Source organism: Brassica oleracea, chromosome C2 (genome assembly GCF_000695525.1).
Source record: "Brassica oleracea var. oleracea cultivar TO1000 chromosome C2, BOL, whole genome shotgun sequence".
Taxonomy (NCBI): Eukaryota; Viridiplantae; Streptophyta; class Magnoliopsida; order Brassicales; family Brassicaceae; genus Brassica; species Brassica oleracea.
This window is the reverse complement of record NC_027749.1, coordinates 8,561,397-8,582,223: the sequence shown is the minus strand read 5'-3', so window position 1 is coordinate 8,582,223 and position 20,827 is coordinate 8,561,397. Positions and strand designations below refer to the sequence as shown.

Sequence of the window (20,827 nt, the reverse complement as noted above, 5' to 3'; positions counted from 1 at the left end):
TAAGGCTCTTATATATTAATAACAATATTTTGCGTTTGGCGGAGTGTATTTGTCAGTTTGTTTTATATCTTAAGAATCTTAGACTTGGTCAGTCTCTGGGTCACTCTCTCTACTCTTAGCGTTTGTTGCGGTCTTAACACATTAACATGATTTAATCTAACGACTCACTGTCTTATCCTTAATAAATACGTCTCTTTTTGTTTAACTTCACTATACTTTTCTTCCATCTCTTTCGTCTTCCTTTTCTGCTTCTTCTTCTCTCCGTCTCTCCCACTAGCCCCCACACGCATTGCCTTTGTCTTCTCTCTTTTCTTTCACCATTTCAAGATTGAGCTATAGCATCCACAAGATTTCACCATTGCCTCCTCTTTTGGTTTCCTGACTTCCTCATTGCCCACTACTCTCTCAGGTTCATCTTTCTCTCTCTTCTTTTTTTGTAAGTTTCTGTAATTGTTTAGTTTTGGAATTATACTTAAAATCGCCATTTTCTCCGGCTAGGTGGGTAGGAAAGTTTCAAGACTTTACAGTCTTAGTGACGTGGTTTTGTTTAGTTCCCTGTTTTTGCTCTTATTACAGGTTGTTTGTTCAACAACTCCGGTAGAAATGAACACTCAAACTCATCTTTATTTACTTAGCGACGTTGTACACATGATGGACACACCACTGTTTCTTTCTCTATACCTTTGACAAAAAGGAGTTGCTTTTTTTTTAATGCACATCAAAGTTTTGTGTTAAAGTTTGTTCTTTAGCTTTATTCCTTTTGCTTTGCTTTTTTTTTTATTTTAGTTGGATGCTTCAGTCTGTTATCTTAGCCTCTTGCATTGTTTAATCTCCCAATGATAAAAGATAAAGATAGACAATGACATACTTTTTTCTTCAAGATCTAATTTAGCATCTTTATTTGTTTTTGCTGATATGATTACTTCTTTCAGAACTATATAGTAGTTTCTAGCATTAGATTTCAACTTACATTTTGAAGATTAGACTGGGAATTGCTCATTATCTTCTCATTTTCTTTAATACCAGGAGGGACAAGAAGTCATGCTGATGATGCAGCTCCATTCCATGTTTGATGTTGGTCAAGTCTTGTCTACTTGTCTTGTCTCTTTCTTGTTTGTCACAACTACTTTCTACTCTTCTGCTATTGCGGATTTGAACTCGGATAGGCAAGCTCTTCTTTCCTTTGCTGCTTCTGTTCCTCATCTTAGGAAGCTCAACTGGAACTCCACTAACCATATCTGTAAATCATGGGTCGGTGTCACTTGCACTTCTGATGGTACTGGTGTTCTCACTCTCCGCCTTCCTGGAATAGGGCTGGTGGGAACCATCCCTCCAAACACTCTTGGTAAACTAGAGTCACTCGAGACTCTCAGTTTGAGATCAAACCTCATTGGTGGCAACCTTCCTCCTGATATTCCAACTCTCCCTTCACTACGCTACCTCTATCTCCAACATAACAACTTCTCCGGTGAGCTTCCTCCTACCTTTTTGTCCCAAAACCTCAGTATCCTGGATCTCTCATTTAACTCTTTCACCGGGAAGATACCAACAATCTTACAAAACCAGAAGCAACTGACAAAGTTGAGTCTCCAGAACAACAAACTTTCTGGACCAATACCTATTCTTGATACAACAAGCTTGAGACTTTTAAACTTGAGCAACAACCATCTTAATGGTTCAATACCCTCTGCACTTGGTAAGTTTCCAAGTTCATCTTTTGCTGGAAACAAGATGTTATGTGGACTTCCTCTGAAACCATGTGCCACTCCCTCTAGCCCCTCTCCTCTTATCCCACCCGTCCCCTCACCTCCTCCGTTGCCGCCGTTTCCTCACAAAGAAGGTCCCAAAAAGAAATTACATGTAAGCACTTTCATTCTCATTACAGCTGGAGGGGCTGCCCTGCTGCTCTTAGTCAGCGCAGTTATCTTATTCTGTTGTGTCAAGAAAAAGGACAAGAGGGAAGACAGCATAGCAAACGCAAAGACTCTGACTGAGAAAGCAAAGCAAGAATTTGGAAGTGGTGTACAAGAGCCTGAGAAGAACAAGCTGGTGTTCTTTGAAGGATGCTCATATAACTTTGATCTCGAAGATTTACTGAGGGCATCAGCGGAAGTACTAGGAAAGGGTAGTTATGGGACAGCATACAAGGCTGTCTTAGAGGAATCCACTACCGTTGTGGTGAAAAGGTTGAAGGAAGTTGCAGTTGGAAAGAAGGAGTTTGAACAGCAGATGGAGATTATCAGTGGGGTTGGGGAACACCCTAACGTTGCTCCCCTTCGTGCTTATTATTACAACAAGGATGAGAAGCTCATGGTTTGTGATTATTACCCTGGTGGTAACTTGTCATCACTCCTTCACGGTTAGTCTTCTTCCCATCTTTGTTTAATGGTTTATATTCACCTAGTTGGATTACTTACTGTTACTATTATGAACAAACGCGAACCTATTTAAAGAAAGCAAAGAACTCAAGACTCAAGAGCAAAAATGATTGAGATAAATACATGTTTAGAGTTTGTATATTATTATATGAATTTATAACTTTACAATTCCTTAAACCCATATCTATATTAGTCTCAAAAACCGATTTTGTTTTCCCTTTGAGAATACATATTTATCATAGACAAAGTAAGTTTCTGTCCCAGATGCTGGCATTTTACTGGTGCACAGAGATTAAGACAATTTCAGAATGAACACTTACCAATAGCTTGGTTTTGATATCATGATAGGTAACCTGGGAGGTGAGAGAAGGTCTCTTGACTGGGACTCAAGACTGAGAATCATTCTCGCTGCTGCAAAAGGTGTAGCTCACCTCCATCAAGTTGGAGGTCCAAAGTTCAGTCATGGAAACATAAAGTCCTCAAACATGATTATGAAGCAAGAGAGTGATGTGTGCGTTTCCGATTATGGGCTGACCTCTCTGATGGCTGTGCCAGTAACCCCAATGAGAGGTGCAGGCTACCGCGCACCAGAAGTGATAGAAACAAGGAAACACACTCACAAATCAGATGTTTACAGTTTCGGTGTACTTATACTAGAGATGTTGACTGGGAAGTCTCCAGTGCAGTCGCCGAGTAGGGAGGACATGGTTGATCTCCCGAGGTGGGTGCAGTCAGTGGTGAGAGAGGAATGGACAAGTGAGGTGTTTGATGTTGAGCTAATGAAGGTTCAGAACATTGAAGAAGAAATGGTGCAGATGCTGCAGATTGCTATGGCTTGTGTGGCTCAAGTGGCTGAGGTACGACCAAGTATGGATGATGTGGTTAGGATGATTGAAGAGATACGAGTTTCTGACTCTTCTGAGACAAGGCCATCTTCGGATGACAATAGCAAAGCCAAGGACTCTATTGTTCAAACCACCCCTTGATTGTTATTATTCCCCATTTTCTTTTATGCTTTTGAGTTTGTAAGTCTTTTCTGTTGATTGTTTGAAGATAAGTCCCTCAAGTAGTAAGACGCGGTTACATAGCAATTATTGTAGGATCCTTTCTTGTGTCTCATGATATATATGAATATGATCCAATTTTATTCAGTTAGCTATTAAAAAGATAGATTTGGAGGAGTTCCAAATAGATGTGTAAAGAGAAATCAGGGCGAGATAGAGGAGGCTGCTTCAAGGAGGATTTTGTAGAGAGCTTCAGGTTGGGAGAAAAATGCAGAGTGATCACTCTCTTCAAGAAGGAAGTATTGAGCAGGAGGCCACAGGGTAACCATTATAGTCCTGTTCGTTTGGTTGGCGCAGGTTTCGACGTCAGCGGCAGCGGCAGCGTCAGCGGCGGCGGCAGCGTCAATGAGGACAGTTGTTGTTCGTTTCGCAGACGCTGACGCTGACGCTGCCGCTGATGCTGCCGCATACTATATCGCGACCGCAGATTTTATCGGCGTCAGCCGCAGGACGCGGCGTCAGACGCAGTTTCCTGCGTCAACGAAACGAACAAGAGTTGACGCAGAATGTTGACGCTGCCGCTGCCGCCGGTACCTGCGGCAACCAAACGAACAGCCCTTAAGTCTTGACGACTTGACTGGAACATATTGTCCTTGCCTGTCTTCACATAGACCCTTGGGATTTTGTCAGCCTCTGGTGCTGCAGGGATATCCACTATGCCTGCGAATGCCATGATAGGGGCTGGACGGAGAAGTGTGGTGGCCAGTGTGTAATCCTGATTATACATGAATAGATGAATGAATAAAGATTCTTTGAAAAATGTTAGAGGCAAATGTTAATGAATAAATGAATTCCCACATCGGTAGTTGAAGAAATAATTAACTAATACATAAAGTGATAGAATAGAACCAATCCAGTTATTGCCAATTAGTTTTAAGTTGGAAGCTCATACTAATAGCAAAGTTCATATTAAAGAGTTTCTTAATAAAAGATAACCTCCATGGGGCTCTCGTTGTAATATTTGTCCCGGACATACTCAGGTTTCATCATCATAGTAGTGGGGAGATTACAGGGTCCATTTCCAAAAGTGAAGTCCCATATCTTCTCAGCTTCTGTCTCTATCATCCCTGAACATATCTTTAGTACTTCCTTGAGAATTGGGGGAATTATGGTACCAGGTTTGACCATGGCTGCTGCGACGTAAACAGCCATGGAGACTTTGGAAGGATACTGGCACATGGCAGCCGTCATGCTCCCTCCTCGAACGCTGTGGCTCACCAGGATGACCTTTTGGTCGAGGGGAAGTTGGGAGAGGAAGTCATTGAGAGGCTGGTTGTAATCATCAAGGGAGGAGACAGTGTTTGGATCAGTTAGGTTGATCCCAGCGCCTTTGAGGTCGATGCAGGTGGCCTTATGTCCATTCTCTCTCAGTGAATTGGCGATCTTGTACCAACACCATCCTCCATGTCCTGCACCGTGCACAAACACAAAATGATGCTCACTCATGTTCAATTTTTTTCTAATACAATTAGTATTTCTTTCTTCAAGTATCTTTTGTAGAGCTAGGTAATATCTGTTTTTATGGCTGTAATGTGTTTGTCATCATGTCAATTTGTCTTTATCCTTTAGAAGAACGACTTTGAATGCGGCTTTGTTCAAACTCACAACGTTTATCACGTTCTTCATTATCCTTACCAGTCCCATCTTGAACTCTTGTTCTGTAGTGGAGCTGTGGAGCAGCTTCGGAGGTCCATATACACATATTCGAAACCAAAGCACAAGTGGACCAAAACAAGACATGCAACGTTTACAATTTTTGTTCTTATTTTTCGATTTTTTACGTCTTCCAACTTTTTTTGATTTTTTGAAAAATATTTAGGCTTTCTGTTTGAATATGGGTATTCTCCTTTATCTCCACATCAACTATACTCTTCTCTTCTTCTCTTTTGTACGCTATAAGTTTTTAAATAAGCGAGAGTTTCAAAAACTAAATAAAATGGATAGTTGAACTGAAATAAATAAACTAAACTAAAATTACTAAAAGAGTTTTGCATGCTTCATACTTATCAAAGAAGTTTGGTGAAGTAAAATAGGTATAGTTTATATTTATCAAAGAATATTCTTGAACCAGGTTTTCTAAAATATAAATGTAAAACATTTTACCTGTTGATACCAAAACCACTATAGTGCAATAACATTGTATATATATTATGAAACAAAATAGTCATGATAAATTTACTATATATGTTTCAATCTTTTTATATGATTTTATTATATAATTCTTCCTAAAATTAACACAATAAGATTTGCAAGATTTGAGTAAAAGAAAAATCTTCCCGATTATATTTATATTTGCATTGACTAATCAAAAAGACTATCTTAAATCTAGAAGTTATCACAAAAAAAAAAATTACATTATTTAAAAGAAAACATAAAAGCATTAGTCGAAAATTTATATAGGGTAATGAGTTGTGCATGTCAGCAGTTGAAAAAAAAAAATATTTTAAAAATAATACTATATATTTTTAAAATAATACGTAATGTTTAATGCATTAAATCTGAAGTGCAATGAAAAGTTAAGGAAGTGGAGCGCCACAAAACAAAGTTTGAGTTGGCCTTTTGAGGCTTAAGACACACAGATAACGCGATTACTCCCGTAAACCCTGAAAAAGTCTTCCCATTTAAATACATTTCTTAAAAAGACGTGATTTTAAGACCAAAACCGCTTAGAAAAATGGTATTTTATAAGTATTCAAGGTCTGCATAAATTGATATTTTGAGTGGATGATGATCCACCTTCAAGTATGCGTGAATAGCAACATAACAATGGTGTTACAAAAAAAAAAGCAACATAACAATAATAATAATAATAAAAACGTGAGGAAATAGTCTTGGATGATCATTATTACTTTAATGAATAGTCGGTTGGATTAGTGGGAGAGAGGTCAAATTACAACCCCTATAAGTATACTCCTCTTCTTTCACCATATATATGGACACTGTGTAATTAAGTCCCAAATTACACACATAATACATAAATCACTTGGCCACGTTACAACTTACAAGTTAAGACCTGTCCGCATTATCTTTGTAAGTGTATACATTCTTTTGACTTTAAAACCCTCCTTGCATTGCATCATCTCCCTCTGTGCAAGCATCTGCATCTTCTTCTTAGTCTCAGGTTCTCTTTTTGTGTCTACGTATTTGCGAATTCTCATGATTTTTTCTCAACAGTTACACTATCCTTTTTTTGTATTATTTGTCTTCTTTTCCCATTGTCTCATATTGACTGTTTCTTGTGTGTTTCCAGGTTTGCTTAGGGTCCATCGATTTTGCAGCAATGGATTATGAACTGGTAACATCCAAAAAAACCTTCTTTCATACGAATGATCAACCATAGATTCTCATTCTTGATTCTTGAACTTGTCAGGTTCGTTCCAGGAAGAGTATGAAAAACAACAAGTGGCTCGAGCATAATCTCGATGGTGAGTAGTCAGTCCATCTCATTGGTGACATTGTCCTATTAAATCATGTGTTCATTTTCATAATAGAAAATATAAATGTCAATGTGTGTGTGGTGGTCAGATATGGACAGGAGCGTGAAACGTATGGTTAAGTTGATAGAAGAGGATGCAGATTCGCTTGCCAAGAAGGCAGAGATGTACTACCAAAAGAGACCAGAACTCATCAGCCTGGTCGATGAGTTTCACCGTATGTACCGTTCTCTCGCCGAGCGTTACGATGACCTCTCCTCCTCTGACCTCACTACTGAGCTCAATAACAATAGGTTAGGCCGTCCTCCTTCCCGCCGCGCTCCTGGTTTTGACTACTTCCTTGGCAATAACGGAGGAGGAGGCCTTCCCTCTGATCTTTACCACAAAGATGTAGATGATGCTGCTTCCGTTACCGACTCCGAACAGGAATGGGATGATTCCTCTTCCCTGGCTAGTTACCCCGGTTACGTGAGCGTTGGTTCAGACTTTCAGTCCATGACCAAGAGGGTCGCTGATCTCGAGATCGATCTGCGTGAAGCCAAAGAGAGGCTCAGGATGCAACTCGAAGGAAACACTGAGGGTTTGTCCTTGACAAGGGTGAAGAGTGAGAGTAAGTTTGTTGATTATCCAGCGAAACTCGCTGCTTGTGAGCAAGAGCTGAGAGATGCAAACGAGAAGATACTCAACTCAGAAGACCAAATCTTCATGTTGAAGAACCAGCTCGCTAGATACTTGCCATCTGAGTTAGATGATGAGAATGGCGAAGAAGGAGCAGATTCAACACAAGACATGGACGTAGAGAGTTTGTCTGAAGAGCTGAGGATCGCAAGCCTGAGGCTTAGGGAGGCGGAGAGAGAGAACGGCATGATGAGAAGAGAAGTTGAGAAGAGCAAGTCTGATGAGTTAAGGCTCAAGAGCCTCCAGAACATGCTCGAGTCGGCGCAGAAAGAAGCTGCAGCATGGAAGAGCAAGTCTACTGCGGATAGAAGAGAGGTGGTGAAGCTGCACGACAGAGTCTCCATGTTGAAACATAGTTTAGCAGGTAGAGATCATGAGATCAGGGATTTAAAGACAGCTCTGTCTGACGCAGAAGAGAAGATATTCCCTGAGAAGGCGCAGTTCAAAGAAGAGATAACCAGCCTCTTGGAGGAAAAGGCAAACCGAGACGAGCAGTTCAGTGAGCTGGAAGCGCAAGTGCGTTATCTCGAAGAGGAGATAAGAAGAGTGACTAATGAGAAAAAGGAAGAGGAGGAGAGGCTTAAGGGAGAAATCGAGGTGTTGACAATGGAAAAGGCAGTGAAAGAGATATGCATAGAGACGGTAAGCAACAAGGTGAGTAAGCTTGAATCAGAGATGCTTCTGCTTGAATATGAAATGAAAGCAAAAGACAGTAAGACAATGGAGATGGAGGAGGAGGTGGAGAAGCTGAGGAGTGAGCTAGAAGAAGTAGCAGAAGAGAAGAGGGAAGTGATAAGGCAACTTTGTTTTTCACTGGACTACTCCAAAGACGAGTGTAAGAGACTACACACGACGACTACTCAGGGCATCGACCACTAAGATCTTCCTCGATTTTTCGCTTTTTTGATTCTGATGTATAGCATCTATGTACTTTATAACTTTGTTTGTGTTACTCTTTCACAGAAAGAGCTGTTTTTGGTTTGTTTGTTTAATGAAAAGAATAATAAAAATCAAAAGATTTAGGAACAGTTTGTGTTTGACATTAGATATGGCATTTATCTAGTTTACAAACACTACTGTATATGACTTTTGGTGCATTATATAAATAAGAAGAGTTTCTTTAACTTATTTAGAACAATCAACATGAGTAATGTGGTGGGAGTGCTATGTACAGCTAACAACCCAGAAGAGAGTGCTTACTTGAGATACGATACTCACCACCCTCCAAAAATCAAACTTCACCAGGAAGCATGGTATCTACCGGACCAAGATCACAGAAGGCGATGCCCTGAAACATACATCCATGAAGCAACTAAGGTTGGCTTCTATCAAAATGGTTTCATTTGAATAAACAAGATAGATGCATACATCTCCAGTGAGGTGTGCAACACATTTCTTCTCAGCCAAAAGTTCAGCTTCAGACTGCACAACATTGTCATGTCTCAGTTTAGCTTTTAGCATTTAGAGACAAACCCCTCAAAAGACTGATATCTAAGAAGGCTATACCTTGGAGATTCGGTTGCGAAGGTAGTCGTCAAATTCTACATCCTTGACAAGCTCATAATCTCCATCTCCCTGGAAACAAACCAGGTTTTGAGAGTTCACCACTAGAGAAAAGCATTTAAGTAATAAGGATAGAACATACCGTTGATCGGCATGGCATGCTGAAGACAAGGTCCTCTGCAATACCATAAGGATTCCCATTTGTGTACACCTAAAATTTACATTATCACAACAACCCTATCAAAGTCTGAACCAATCTATCCTTTTGTTATCAAAATGTGTCTAAAAGAAGACGTACCCCAGTGGAAAACCAATCACCCTCAGGAGTAGGAGTCACAAGAGACTTTATAGCATCAACAATGGAAACAGCGGTAGAAGCAGCAGAAGACCGACCCCATTTCTGAATTAGTAAGCCACCTCTCTGTAAAACAAAAGCAACATACTCAGCCACTAGTGTCATCTCCCAATGCAAAACTCATTACAATATCGAGGAAATGGTATGTTACCTTCTGCACACTCTCAGTGAATCCCTCTTCTAACCACTTGTGATCTGTAATAACCTCCTTCACCGGACGGCCATTGATTCTTGCATTTAAGAAGTCTGGCACCTGATTCACCTCTCAAAGATAAGATAAACATCCCAAGATATAGTCAAACAGCAAATGGCACTAGAGAAAAGTTAAGACAAAACCTGAGTCGTGGAGTGATTTCCCCATATGGTCATATTAGACACTTTATCATAGAAGACCCCGGCTTTAAGAGCAAGCTGCAAAATGGACTTTTCAATCATATAAATGAAAAAAATGCATGTAATCACATATATGTGTGTGTGAGATGTGGTAACCTGACACTTGGCTCGATTCTCATCCAACCTCGTGAGGGCATGGAAGTTCTTTGCTGGAATGTTGGGAGCATTTTTAAGACAAATCAAGGCACTGCAGACAAAGCATACTTAAGATGATGGTTAAGATACCAAGAGTAGTGAATTAAGGAATGTTAGCTTACTTGGTGTTGCACGGATTCCCCACTACAAGGACCTTAACGTTAGGAGAGGCAACAGCATTAAGAGCTTTGCCCTGCTCAGCAAAGATCTGACCATTGATGTCCAACAAGGCAGCACGTTCCATTCCAGGGCCTCGAGGTTTTGCACCAATGAGAAGAGCCCACTCCACATCTTGGAACACTTCATACGGATCTGTTCCTATATCAACTTCTCGCAACAAGGGGAACAAGGAATCCTCGAGCTCCATCGCAACACCTTCGAGGGCTTGGATCGATCTCTCTGATCCAAGAAGTTTCAAAGCAATGGGTTGGTCTGGTCCAAACACTGAACCTGAAGCAAGCTACACAAGATAAGACCAAATGATTGGTAAGTAACTCTATCTTATGGAATAGTAATTAGAGAAAAAGAAAGAAGGAACAACTTACTTTGAAGAGAAGGTGGTTTGAAATCATGCCTGCAGCACCTGAAACTGCAATATTAATCATCTTCTTCCATGACTTCGTCTCCTCTTCCTGCAAACACACATATACATTTGGTAACTTAAAATCAAATAAGATTACAGATTTTGACAACAACGTTTATAAATATACTATGTGAAGCAGAGGATTATCTCTACTCTCTATATTGATTAGAAGGAAGGAGAAAGATTACAGCTTTAAGGTCATAGGTGAGACAGAACACTCCATAACACTCTTTCTTCGTCTTCACCGATCCATTGTCTTGAACCGCAACAGGTGCTTGGTTACTTTTACCATAGATTCAAAAACAAGCATCTGATCAGATATAAAGGTTGAAACTTTTCATAATTAAAGAGACTTACTTCTGAGAAACAGAGCAAGAGATTTTGGAGTTGGAAGTTGTGTGGAGCGGTGGGAGAAGAAGATGGCGAAACTGATTTGAAAGATGCAATTTTGATGAGAGGCTTAGCCGAGACGAAGAGTGGAGAAAAGGCGACGTCGTTTTGGGGGTTGAAAGCTCTGTCATGGCCATTATCGCACAGACACAGACTGTGAAAGTGAGAAGTCAGAAACGGAACTATGGGAGAAGAAGACAGTGAGCGCGCCAAGCCAGTGAAAGAGGATTAGGGAAATATAAGGCTCAGATCATGACACGTGTTAATTATTGACTTCAGGTCCATCCAGAGAAAGAAGATTGGGAATATAAAGCTCAGATTAATAACACGTGTCAATTATCTGCGATCCACACTGAATATCTACTTTGACTTTAGGCCCAACTTAAGGCCCATTAAAGAATATCCGTAACCGCTGTTCGGAGCTATTCGTCTTCTCCGGCTAAATTGCAAAAACTGCAAAAGTTTCAAATGGAGTTTATCGATAATTGGCTTGCTGAATTCTTCATCCGTCGTCGACATAATCCTAGAGTTTCCCCTACTAACCTACTTTCGGCGCTGAAATTTGGAGATTCCCCGCGACTGATCTCCTCGAGATTCTTGAGAAGCTTCTGATGCAGCAACGTTCGCCACTCACGGAGTCTCACAAGTCTGCTTATTGCTGGACGGCGGCTGAGTGCACGCTTAGATTCATGTGGCCATCGTCTGCTTCGGATGGTGTATTCACTGACGCCGTTGAGAGGATATGGACGAAACGGATTGGGATTCTGAAGGAGAGTGGGAGCGGTTTGGTGAATGGTGACTGAGGAGTTGTTGGAATGGGAGGCTGATGTTAAGATGGCACTTGAGGATCCTGATGTGTATCAGCGGATTCGTGAGATTAACGTTAGGTACACTGTCGTCTCCTTTCTCACTCAGCTTGTGAAAGAGCAGTGGGGATTACTCGGGAGCTCCACTCTTGAGTCAGTAGCTCAAAGGAGGTTTCTTAAGCGCAAGGCTGAGAACAACGTGGAGAGCAATAGGCCAAATGATGTTTATGAAAGCACTGAGCGTTTGGAGAGTGATACCATTGATGATGCCAATGAGCGGCGTGGAAGTGGTGAAGGAGAGACGGGAAATGGGGACAATATGGATGTTGAAGGAGTGGGATGTCTGGAGAATGATGGGATTGATAAGGTGATTGAACAACATGGAGCAGAAGAGGAGCGGACAATGGGTGCACAAGAACAGGAACATGAGTCAAGTCTTGATAAGGGGTATAAAACGGCTGCTCGGGAGCTGAAGGAGTATTTGTTAGAGATTTAACGACAAATCGATCCTTCTACTAAGCATGTGCAAGAACCTAACAATGCAATCGACCACTTGGTCGATGTCATTCATCAGCCTGTTAACAGGACTGGAACAAGCGGTCAAAACCATAATGAAAACACATGTGGGTGTTAGTGAGTTTTCCTTCAAGATACTTTCTTAACTCTTAATGTTTTTGTTCTTTGGTTCATGAAGTTGTGGTTTGATTGTGACGCAACAGGATAATGCAAGTGAGAAAAGTTCGGGTAGTCAGCGAACATGTTCTGGCAGAGTTCGGCCTCGTTTACCATCCCCCGTATCCTCTGTCAGAAGGCGAAAGAAATTCTGGACGCCTGAAGAAGTGGAAGCTTTGAGGGAAGGAGTAAAAGAGTATGTTTGCCAAGTCCTCTACTCTATTATCAAATACTCAATGCTGATACATCTAGGACCTAATCAAGTTTCAAAATAGTGAACTTGGCTCACTTATATGTTTATAGCATTCTCATTTTGTTGTTCTTGTTGTGCAGGTATGGTAAATCATGGAAAGATATAAAGAATGCAAACCCTGTAGTATTCGCAGAGAGGACTGAGGTAAGCATGTCCTTTTGTCTACATTCATTCTCATCATTTGCCTGAATGAAGTTATATGCGAAATGTGAGTGATATCAAGGTTGTAACTTGGCAGGTGGAAAATGGAGGAACTTAGTTCGGTAGAGAAGTAACATCTTTTCAAGAATAAATGGGGTTTTGCGTGCCAGACATATTAACTGTGGAGAAAGGGTTTTTCACATTTTGTATGGTGAATGGTAATGATGAAAGAGCACCTCGTGGGACAATTCAAACTTATACGGCTGTTCTTGTTGGCGATCTATTCTATCCTTATCTTCATTTTCCTACCAATTTTTTTCTATATGTCTCTCCTTTTCCACGTGTTAAGTAACATTTAAATCCAACGACGTAGTAGTCAAATATGCATTTAGATCTATGATTGCCTGTTAACATTCGGACCATCCGTAGACACAAAGCTAAGTAAGATGATGAACGTATATATTGGATACTGCATATTTGTTATGTGTTGCCAGTTTATTGCAGAATCCTGAACTCCGTGAGGGCTGAAGGAATTCGCCGCCAACAAGAAAGACAAATGTTCAACGGTAATGTCACTATCACTCCGTTCTCTTCTATTCTCGTCATGTTCCCCACTTCTGTTCTGACTTTTAGTCTCTTTTTGTCGTTTTATTTTTATTAATTACAATATTTTGAATTTCTGGTGTCCACCAAACTTATTGGTTCGATTGAATCGTGCAGTTTTCTCAAGCAAGGAAACTCTTTTTTTTTTTAAACTATTATCCTCTTTGCTATAGTGTTTGTGGTTCACAAAACTATTCATGGCATATTCCTTTTCCCTTTTTAGCTTGTTTAGCCATGTGTTTTTCAAAGTAGTGCACGTTTGGTTATTTCAATTATTTTCAATGCCGTGTCTCGAGTATATTTTATTGGCAACTAAGGTTTGTCAAAGTTGTATCTATATATATTTTACAACTGGGTCAATAAAAATGAAAATAAATGATTTTCTATAATATATGTGATGCAAGCTAGGTTGAGGCTCTTGTCTTTATTCATTGTATTACCAATGGGTGACTCAGGCCAAATACTGTTTCAGCATATTATCTGCTGACGCTTCTTTGATGAAGTAGAATAAGAAGAAGTAATAGGACGACTTTTGGCAACCAGAGATATCTCGTCGTCTCAAACATTGCCTGGGAGCATCAATCTGAGTTTTGGTCAACCATGAACATGAATCAGGTTTCTGAGTATGTAGAAACAGATCCTACTGGTCGATATGGACGTGTAAGTAGAGGAACAGACTCTATGCTGGAACAGTTAACAATTCAGACCTTTCTGTAACACTTGGTTTTGTTCTGGAACAGTTTGAAGAAGTTCTTGGAAGGGGAGCGATGAAGACGGTGTACAAAGCAATCGACGAGAAGCTTGGAATAGAAGTAGCGTGGAGCCAGGTGAAGCTAAAAGAGGTTCTCCGTTCCTCTGTTGATCTACAGAGGCTCTACTCTGAGGTTCATCTTCTCAGCACTCTCAACCACAAGTCCATCATTCGTTTCTACACTTCCTGGATCGATGTTGATTCCCATAATCTCAACTTCATCACCGAGTTGTTTACGTCTGGGACCCTCCGACAGTAATACTCTTACACCTTTTCTTCTGAAAATATTACTCAGTTTTTGCTTTGTATGATGCTGTCCCGTTCTTGTGCAGATACAAAAATAAGTACCTGCGGATAGATATCCGAGCAATCAAGTCTTGGGCTCGGCAGATCTTGGAAGGGCTTGTTTATCTCCACGAGCATGACCCTCCTGTTATCCATAGAGACCTAAAGTGTGATAATATCTTTGTTAATGGGCATCTTGGACAAGTAAAAATTGGCGATCTTGGTCTTGCAAGAATGTTGCGGGACCGCCGCTCTGCCCATAGTATCCTTGGTATGTTGCAAAAATCGTTTGCTCTCACTTCTCGTTATAATCATATGCGTAGACTTAGTTAGTGCTTCTTTTGCGTAGGCACTCCCGAGTTCATGGCTCCAGAATTATTTGAGGGAAACTACAACGAGCTCATTGACGTTTATTCCTTTGGTATGTGTTTTTTGGAGATGGTCACCTCTGAGTTCCCGTATAGTGAGTGTAACAGTCCGGTGCACATTTACAAGAAAGTTTCTTCGGTATGTCTTTCGATCTGTGAGCATATGGATGAAGCTATCATTTGAACCGGGAATAAGACTTGTAATGTTTTTTTTTCCAGGGAAAGCTACCAAGCGCCTTTTATAGAGTTGAAGACATTGAGGCACAGATTTTCATCAGGAAATGCCTCGTGCCTGCCTCACAGAGAGTGTCAGCAAGAGAACTTCTGCAAGATCCATTTCTCTCGTCTGACGAGTCCTGGATGGTGTACGCGAGAGGGGCTGGGAATCTGAAGCCCTTCTTGAATGAGAATGAAATGGACAGACTGAAGTTGGAAGATGATGAGTTAGGAAGGACCCAGATGACCATCACTGGGAGGCTGAAGGCTGAAGATAACACAATCTTACTGGAAGTAATAATCGCAGATGAAAATGGTAAAAGGGACCTAGTTTATTTAGCTGATGATTTTCTTATCTCTCAGTCACATGATTGTTTCTTTTTAGTTCCAGGTATGGCAAAGAAAGTGGCTTTCCCCTTTGGCATCATGAATGATACTTCCATTGATGTTGCAATGGAGATGGTAAAAGAACTTGAGATCACAGATTGGGATCCAGTAGAGATTGCTGAAATGATTGATGGAGAGATCTCTTCTTTGGTGCCTGGTTGGAGGTACGAGGAAGGTGATGAAACCCCTCATGTTTATCATTCTTCGTCATCCTCCCAAGCTTCATTCTCTAACTACATGACACGAGGCCGTCAAGATTGGCTACAAGGTATGGAAAGTAACTACCAGATTTAACGTGTGTAGTGTGATTCAGATGTTTACATAAAAGTTTTTTGATAGAAGATTAATACTGCAGATGATCTTCACGATGAGACGCATTCTCAGAGTTCTTACAGTTCAGGGTCTTTGTCCAACCTCAACTACACATATGTTGATGAGAACAGCTCCCAACCTCCTGCTGTGAATAGAACTCAGAACGTAACGAGGTTTCGCCCCGAAGAAAGCTATCATGTACGTTCTGGGAAAGCCAACATGCATGCAGCTTCCAGTTCGAGTAACTTGAGACAGGCTTCAGACAACCGCACACTTCCAAGGAACCGCTCGCTTGCAGACGTGCAGGGCCAGTTACTGCAGCGGTCGCTGACGGAAGAGGCTAGAATAAGAAGGTTGATCAGAACTGTTGGAGACGTGGAAACAGTTGGGTTTCAGTCTCCTTATGCGGTTTCCCGGAAGCCACCGAGTTTAAGGCGGTAGCTTCTCCCTTAGTTTGAAAATATACTCTAAATTTGTATTCATGTAATATCTATAGTGTAGTGTGTAAAAAACAAACTTGCTGCTTCAATAATATAAAAGGTTACACGTGTGTTTGATAAAGTTGCATGCGCATGGCTTCGGAGAGAGGGAGTTCTCAGGTGAGGTGAGACAAATGAAACCATGTCTTCTCGAAAGCCTTGATGATAATGTCATGATACTCACTCGAGTTCAGCGAAAGATAACACGCAAGAAGATCCTCCAGGTCTGTCTGTTCCTTCATCTTGTTCTCAACAATCATCTCAGCCATGGATTCTCTGAAATCTCTCTCTGGATCCACCGCAGTCAACACTATTGCGAAACTCAAGAGTTTCCCTTCCTCTTTGATGTGTAGGATGTTCTTCCCTTTGTCTTCCTTCTAGCTATCTTTGGTGAATTCGCCCGAATCCTTATCCCTGAAGAACCAGCTTTCGGTTTCTTCAGTTTCTGCTGTGTCCTCGTATCACATGTTTTTTTATTTACAGTCTCAACCAAGACAGGACTCGAGTTGTCTGAGATTGAAGGATCTTCAGAATCAACACGGTTCAAAGCCTTGATGTCAACTGACTTTGATTCAGGTTCACGGGAAAAGCCATAGTTTTGGTCAGAAGGAGATGATGACACAGGCTTAGACGAGCTTCCAACGGTGGACTTAGAGCGGTGATTCCAGGAAGAAGTGAGAGAAACATGAGAGTTTAGGGGAGGGTCCAGAATGATTGCATTTGCAGAGGTTAATACAGAGCGATGATTCCGATAAGTCGTGAGAGTAACATGAGAATTTAGAGAGGAGGAAGAGAGCTTGAGCCTTGAGGAAGGCTTGTGAACAGTTTTACATTTGATTTTTCTCTTGAAGGGAGGTTTGGGAGGTGGAGAAGAACCTTGAGGGTGATGAACAGATGAAGAAAGAAGAAGAGTTTCACGGAGCTTTCTTGAGGAAGAAGCATCAGTGGAGGAGAGGTGTAAGGAAGGCGTTTTCTGCTACTTCTGCTGATTCCTTTGAGCTTGTAGAGCCATGAGTGAGGCATAATGGCTGAAAATCTGAACTTGTGTGTCCCCATTTTCTGATTCATTTCTAACAGGATTTTGAAAAAAAGAAGTGTAACAGAAACTAAAGATTCTGGTTGGGGTCCACTCCCTCTCTCTCTCTTATGTTCCTCTGTTTTGTCTCTTTTAAATGGGAAATCATTGTCTCTTTGTCCCCCAAATGTCACCTTGATTCACAATCCAGAGTCTGTAAAGAATCAAACAAAAAGATCTTAAAGTTAACTTAAGACTGGTCGGATCGGGTAATCATGGATCCCACAATTACATGACGTGAACTCCACACTTTCTTCACTAATGACGTTAACTTAACATCAACATGATGAGTTTATCAATAACCATTCTCCTTCAACAGCCCATAAGGTCAAACAAAAGCCCAATAAGAGACATTTAACTCCAAAATCTCTCTCTAAACAGAGCATCGACGGCTAGCTAGACCCTGAATCTCATTTCTTCGAAACTACCAAAAGGTTTTCTCTGATGGGCATCGCGTTCGCCGCAAAGGTTTCACCCAGGGTTCTAAAAATTGGTCTAGGCGGCGTCTAGGCTCCGTCCCGCCTAAGCGGCAACTCGGTACTATCTGAAACGATTTTTTTAAAATCCGATTTATACCAATTTATATGATTCAAATTGGTTTAAACTGTTCTAAGTCGGTTTAAATCGATTTAAATTGATCTAAAATTAATCTGAATATGTTAAATTAATCAATAATGTTATTACAAATCTACAAATTTGTCTAATTTCTTTTGTTTTGTATAATCTAATTTTCAATAATTTATCATAATAATTTTATAATTAGACTTAAAAACTAAAACGTGTCATTTAAATATATAATATATATAAAATAAATAAAAAATTTGCAAAAGCCTAGGTCTCGTCTAGCTTCAAATAATCTGTCTAGTCTCTAGTCCTCTATAAAGCGCCTAGTTACCGGCAAGAGATTTTTAGAACATTGGTTTCACCTAACCCCTTACCATAGAAGGAAGAGGATTAATGTTTAATGATTACAGATGATGGTGAGTTCAAGATCAGGAGCTGGCATCAAAAGCTTTTCCTATCTTCAGAACTGCACTTTCTCCAAATTATCAAAAAGCTTTTCCTATCTTTATCACAAACGGAAATGGTAAGAAACTCATATACGTTTTAGCATCAGAGCTAAGAATATCCAAAAACTGGAACAAAACTTCTCAAAACTACAACGATTCTTCCTCCTGTTGCTGTTCTATCTCTTGCTGTGAAGCAGAGACCAACTCCTCATCTTTGTCGCTCTGCCAAACCCAAACAATATCAGCAAGAGCAGGCCTAAGATCCTCTTTCACCAACTTTTGATATTCCAGAGTATCTCCATTACATTTCTTCACTTCCACCATATGAAACGTCGGCGTCACTTGAAATATCTCCGCATCCATCGACAGTACTCCTTTCCTTCCCTCCTTCAAACGTTCCAGCTTGAACAAACCTGCTTCTCTCTTTCTTATCCTCAGCTTCAACCGTTGCGCCGCTTCCTCCAGCTTAGATATGATCACTGAAGCAGGCTTCTTAGATGTGAATCTAGACTCTCGCTTGTCATACACGTCACCAAAAAGTCCTGACAAATCAAACCTAGCAGACAATGCAATTACATCAAAAGCGTTTATACTTGTAGGCTGGTCTGTATTGCTCTCCTCTGAACTCATCTCTTCGACTCGTTTCTCCATCTTTTTCTCTTTCATGTGTAAACCTTTTCTAAACCAAGAACTCTCTCTTATTTTGGCAATAGTGATTCTTGTTTCAGGGTTAGGGTCCAGCATCTTACACAAGAGTCTCTTTACTTCAGGTGCAAACCAGCTTGGGGCCTTAAACTCTCCTCTTCCTATCTTCCTATACATCTCCATCAAGTTAGAGTCATGGAAAGGGAGATAACCAGCCAACAGAACAAACAAAACCACCCCACAAGACCAAACATCTGCCTTTGTCCCATCATATCCCTTTCTATTAATCACTTCAGGAGCAACATAAGCAGGAGTGCCACAAGTGGTGTGCAAGAGACCATCTTGTCCCTTGCAGTCAGCAAGGGCGCTTAAACCAAAATCAGACACCTTGAGATTGTCGTCCTCATCAAGCAATAGATTCTCCGGCTTGATGTCACGGTGATACACTCCCCTGCTGTGGCAAAAATCAACCGCGTTGATGAGCTGGTAAAAGTAGTTCCAAGCGACGTCATCTCTCAGTTTTCCTTTGGCGAGTTTGTTGAAAAGCTCTCCGCCTTTGCAGTACTCCATGACGAAGTAGATTCTTGTTTTTGTTGCCATGACCTCGTATAGCTCCACTACGTTGGGGTGTTTAGCTATACGCATTACGAATATCTCTCGCTTGATCTGGTTTTTAAGCCCAACTTTCATAATTTTTTCCTTGTCGATCATTTTGATGGCAACGCTCTGGTTAGTATGAACACTCCTTCCGTAGTAGACTTTGGCGAAAGTGCCTTGGCCTAGTAACCTTCCGACTTCGTATTTATCGGTCAAGACACTTGGTTTGTTTTCCATCTAATCTACAAAAACTTAAGCAGGCAGAGACAGAACACTACTTGAGAGTTGGTGGTGGTAAGACAACATTTTGAGTCTCTAGTGGATTGGTTGAGCGGTATGAATACACCTCTCAGAGCCTGTGATGCAAAAATAAACAAAGCAATGCGATCTCAGTTACAAAACACAAACTCTCAAACACTTGAGCCCTAAACCAGAACTCATCATTCTGGTTTACTTTCCTCCTACGTTACCTCATATATTGACACTTGGGAGAACATCTATTCGAGAAAAGATACAAGAAGTCACAATGAATATGGTTTAAGACAACCACAGCTGTTTCTAGAAACGAAGACGTGCAGATCTCCAAGGATCTTCTTTGTTTCTTTATGCTTATTTTTTAAGACGGAACAAAAAGGAAGAAAGAAGAAGGTGAAAAGGAAGTTAAACGTCATTGGCCGTCCACGCACATTAATAAAAAATATCAATCTAAAACTGTAGTAAATAAGGCAGAGAAGGCCACTTGTTCCTCTGTCTCCTTCGCCCATAATGTGCCTTTACACTTGTCTACTAATTGGCTAACTTACTTTTCACCCAACGGCTCCACCGTATTAAAATGAACTTTTATCAAATCTCTTTTTTTCAACTTTATCTAATCTCATGTTAAAAAAATTCAGTCTTGTGATATGTATGTACACCGCAAGAAAACACATGCTTAACGAGGAAATTTAACGAGGAAAAACAATCCTCGTAAATTTACGTCGATTTTACGAGGAACTTACGTGGAAAACTAAAGTCATCGTTATTTCCTCGTAACGTAACGACAAAAGTGTTTCGTCGTAAAGTGGATGTAATTTGACGAGTATTTTACGAGGAAAAACTAATTCCTCGTAAATACGACGTAAACTTTGCGTGTTATTTACGAAGAAATAGTTTACGTGTATTTAGCGAGGAAATTTTGAATCCACCAACTTTGTAGGTGTTACACGTTTTTTTTTGCCACCTAATTAATTTTCGTCGTAAATTCATAGGAAAATTACAACTACCAGATTCGAAATTTCCTATAAATATGGATGTTTGAACATCATTTTAAACACA

At 40.6% G+C, this 20,827-nt stretch overlaps 7 protein-coding genes and 1 pseudogene across 18 annotated transcripts; 4 read left to right on the top strand and 4 right to left on the bottom strand.

Moving 5' to 3' along the window:
* Window positions 1-45: 45 nt before the first annotated feature.
* On the top strand, window positions 46-3,529 carry LOC106327218 (probable inactive receptor kinase At5g58300). The gene is made up of 3 exons (XM_013765306.1): window positions 46-409; window positions 1,027-2,359; window positions 2,727-3,529. The coding sequence occupies exons 2-3, from the start codon at window positions 1,042-1,044 to the stop codon at window positions 3,362-3,364; spliced, it is 1,956 nt and encodes a 651-aa protein (XP_013620760.1). The 5' UTR covers window positions 46-409; window positions 1,027-1,041; the 3' UTR covers window positions 3,365-3,529.
* On the bottom strand, window positions 3,503-4,937 carry LOC106327219 (methylesterase 18). 2 transcript variants are annotated; one of them, XM_013765308.1, is made up of 3 exons: window positions 4,379-4,937; window positions 4,001-4,157; window positions 3,503-3,710 (listed from the first exon to the last, which is right to left on the bottom strand). In XM_013765308.1, the coding sequence occupies exons 1-3, from the start codon at window positions 4,886-4,888 to the stop codon at window positions 3,586-3,588; spliced, it is 792 nt and encodes a 263-aa protein (XP_013620762.1). In that variant the 5' UTR covers window positions 4,889-4,937; the 3' UTR covers window positions 3,503-3,585. The 2 variants fall into 2 exon arrangements, with proteins under 2 accessions (XP_013620762.1, XP_013620761.1); XM_013765307.1 differs by having other exon boundaries at window positions 3,503-3,713; window positions 4,004-4,157; window positions 4,379-4,936.
* A 1,426-nt stretch (window positions 4,938-6,363) lies between these two features.
* Window positions 6,364-8,678, top strand: LOC106326989 (protein NETWORKED 4A-like). 2 transcript variants are annotated; one of them, XM_013764978.1, is made up of 4 exons: window positions 6,364-6,472; window positions 6,693-6,737; window positions 6,813-6,867; window positions 6,968-8,678. In XM_013764978.1, the coding sequence occupies exons 2-4, from the start codon at window positions 6,723-6,725 to the stop codon at window positions 8,431-8,433; spliced, it is 1,536 nt and encodes a 511-aa protein (XP_013620432.1). In that variant the 5' UTR covers window positions 6,364-6,472; window positions 6,693-6,722; the 3' UTR covers window positions 8,434-8,678. The 2 variants fall into 2 exon arrangements, with proteins under 2 accessions (XP_013620432.1, XP_013620433.1); XM_013764979.1 differs by having other exon boundaries at window positions 6,364-6,563.
* Window positions 8,571-11,139, bottom strand: LOC106326990 (malate dehydrogenase [NADP], chloroplastic-like). The gene is made up of 12 exons (XM_013764980.1): window positions 10,881-11,139; window positions 10,712-10,805; window positions 10,486-10,572; window positions 10,063-10,400; window positions 9,902-9,992; window positions 9,749-9,823; window positions 9,564-9,665; window positions 9,356-9,478; window positions 9,200-9,268; window positions 9,061-9,129; window positions 8,923-8,976; window positions 8,571-8,842 (listed from the first exon to the last, which is right to left on the bottom strand). Exons 1-12 carry the CDS (start codon window positions 11,048-11,050, stop codon window positions 8,786-8,788), a joined length of 1,329 nt encoding a protein of 442 aa, XP_013620434.1. The 5' UTR covers window positions 11,051-11,139; the 3' UTR covers window positions 8,571-8,785.
* Window positions 11,140-11,347: 208 nt separating this feature from the next.
* On the top strand, window positions 11,348-13,221 carry LOC106326992 (annotated as a pseudogene).
* LOC106326987 (probable serine/threonine-protein kinase WNK4) lies at window positions 12,911-16,283 on the top strand. 10 transcript variants are annotated; one of them, XM_013764974.1, is made up of 9 exons: window positions 12,911-13,003; window positions 13,280-13,351; window positions 13,895-14,048; window positions 14,129-14,394; window positions 14,472-14,695; window positions 14,774-14,931; window positions 15,012-15,324; window positions 15,394-15,663; window positions 15,751-16,283. In XM_013764974.1, exons 3-9 carry the CDS (start codon window positions 13,989-13,991, stop codon window positions 16,146-16,148), a joined length of 1,689 nt encoding a protein of 562 aa, XP_013620428.1. In that variant the 5' UTR covers window positions 12,911-13,003; window positions 13,280-13,351; window positions 13,895-13,988; the 3' UTR covers window positions 16,149-16,283. The 10 variants fall into 10 exon arrangements, with proteins under 10 accessions (XP_013620428.1, XP_013620427.1, XP_013620424.1 ...); XM_013764973.1 differs by having other exon boundaries at window positions 13,861-14,048; XM_013764970.1 differs by having other exon boundaries at window positions 13,797-14,048.
* LOC106323358 (transcription repressor OFP3) lies at window positions 16,246-17,713 on the bottom strand. The gene is given in 3 exon segments (XM_013761498.1): window positions 16,246-16,511; window positions 16,514-17,162; window positions 17,690-17,713. Coding segments are annotated over 3 exon segments (882 nt in total). The 3' UTR covers window positions 16,246-16,302.
* Window positions 17,714-18,266: 553 nt separating this feature from the next.
* LOC106325243 (CBL-interacting serine/threonine-protein kinase 10-like) lies at window positions 18,267-20,152 on the bottom strand. The gene is made up of 2 exons (XM_013763278.1): window positions 19,984-20,152; window positions 18,267-19,869 (listed from the first exon to the last, which is right to left on the bottom strand). The coding sequence occupies exon 2, from the start codon at window positions 19,748-19,750 to the stop codon at window positions 18,419-18,421; it is 1,332 nt and encodes a 443-aa protein (XP_013618732.1). The 5' UTR covers window positions 19,751-19,869; window positions 19,984-20,152; the 3' UTR covers window positions 18,267-18,418.
* Between the last annotated feature and the right edge of the window lie 675 nt (window positions 20,153-20,827).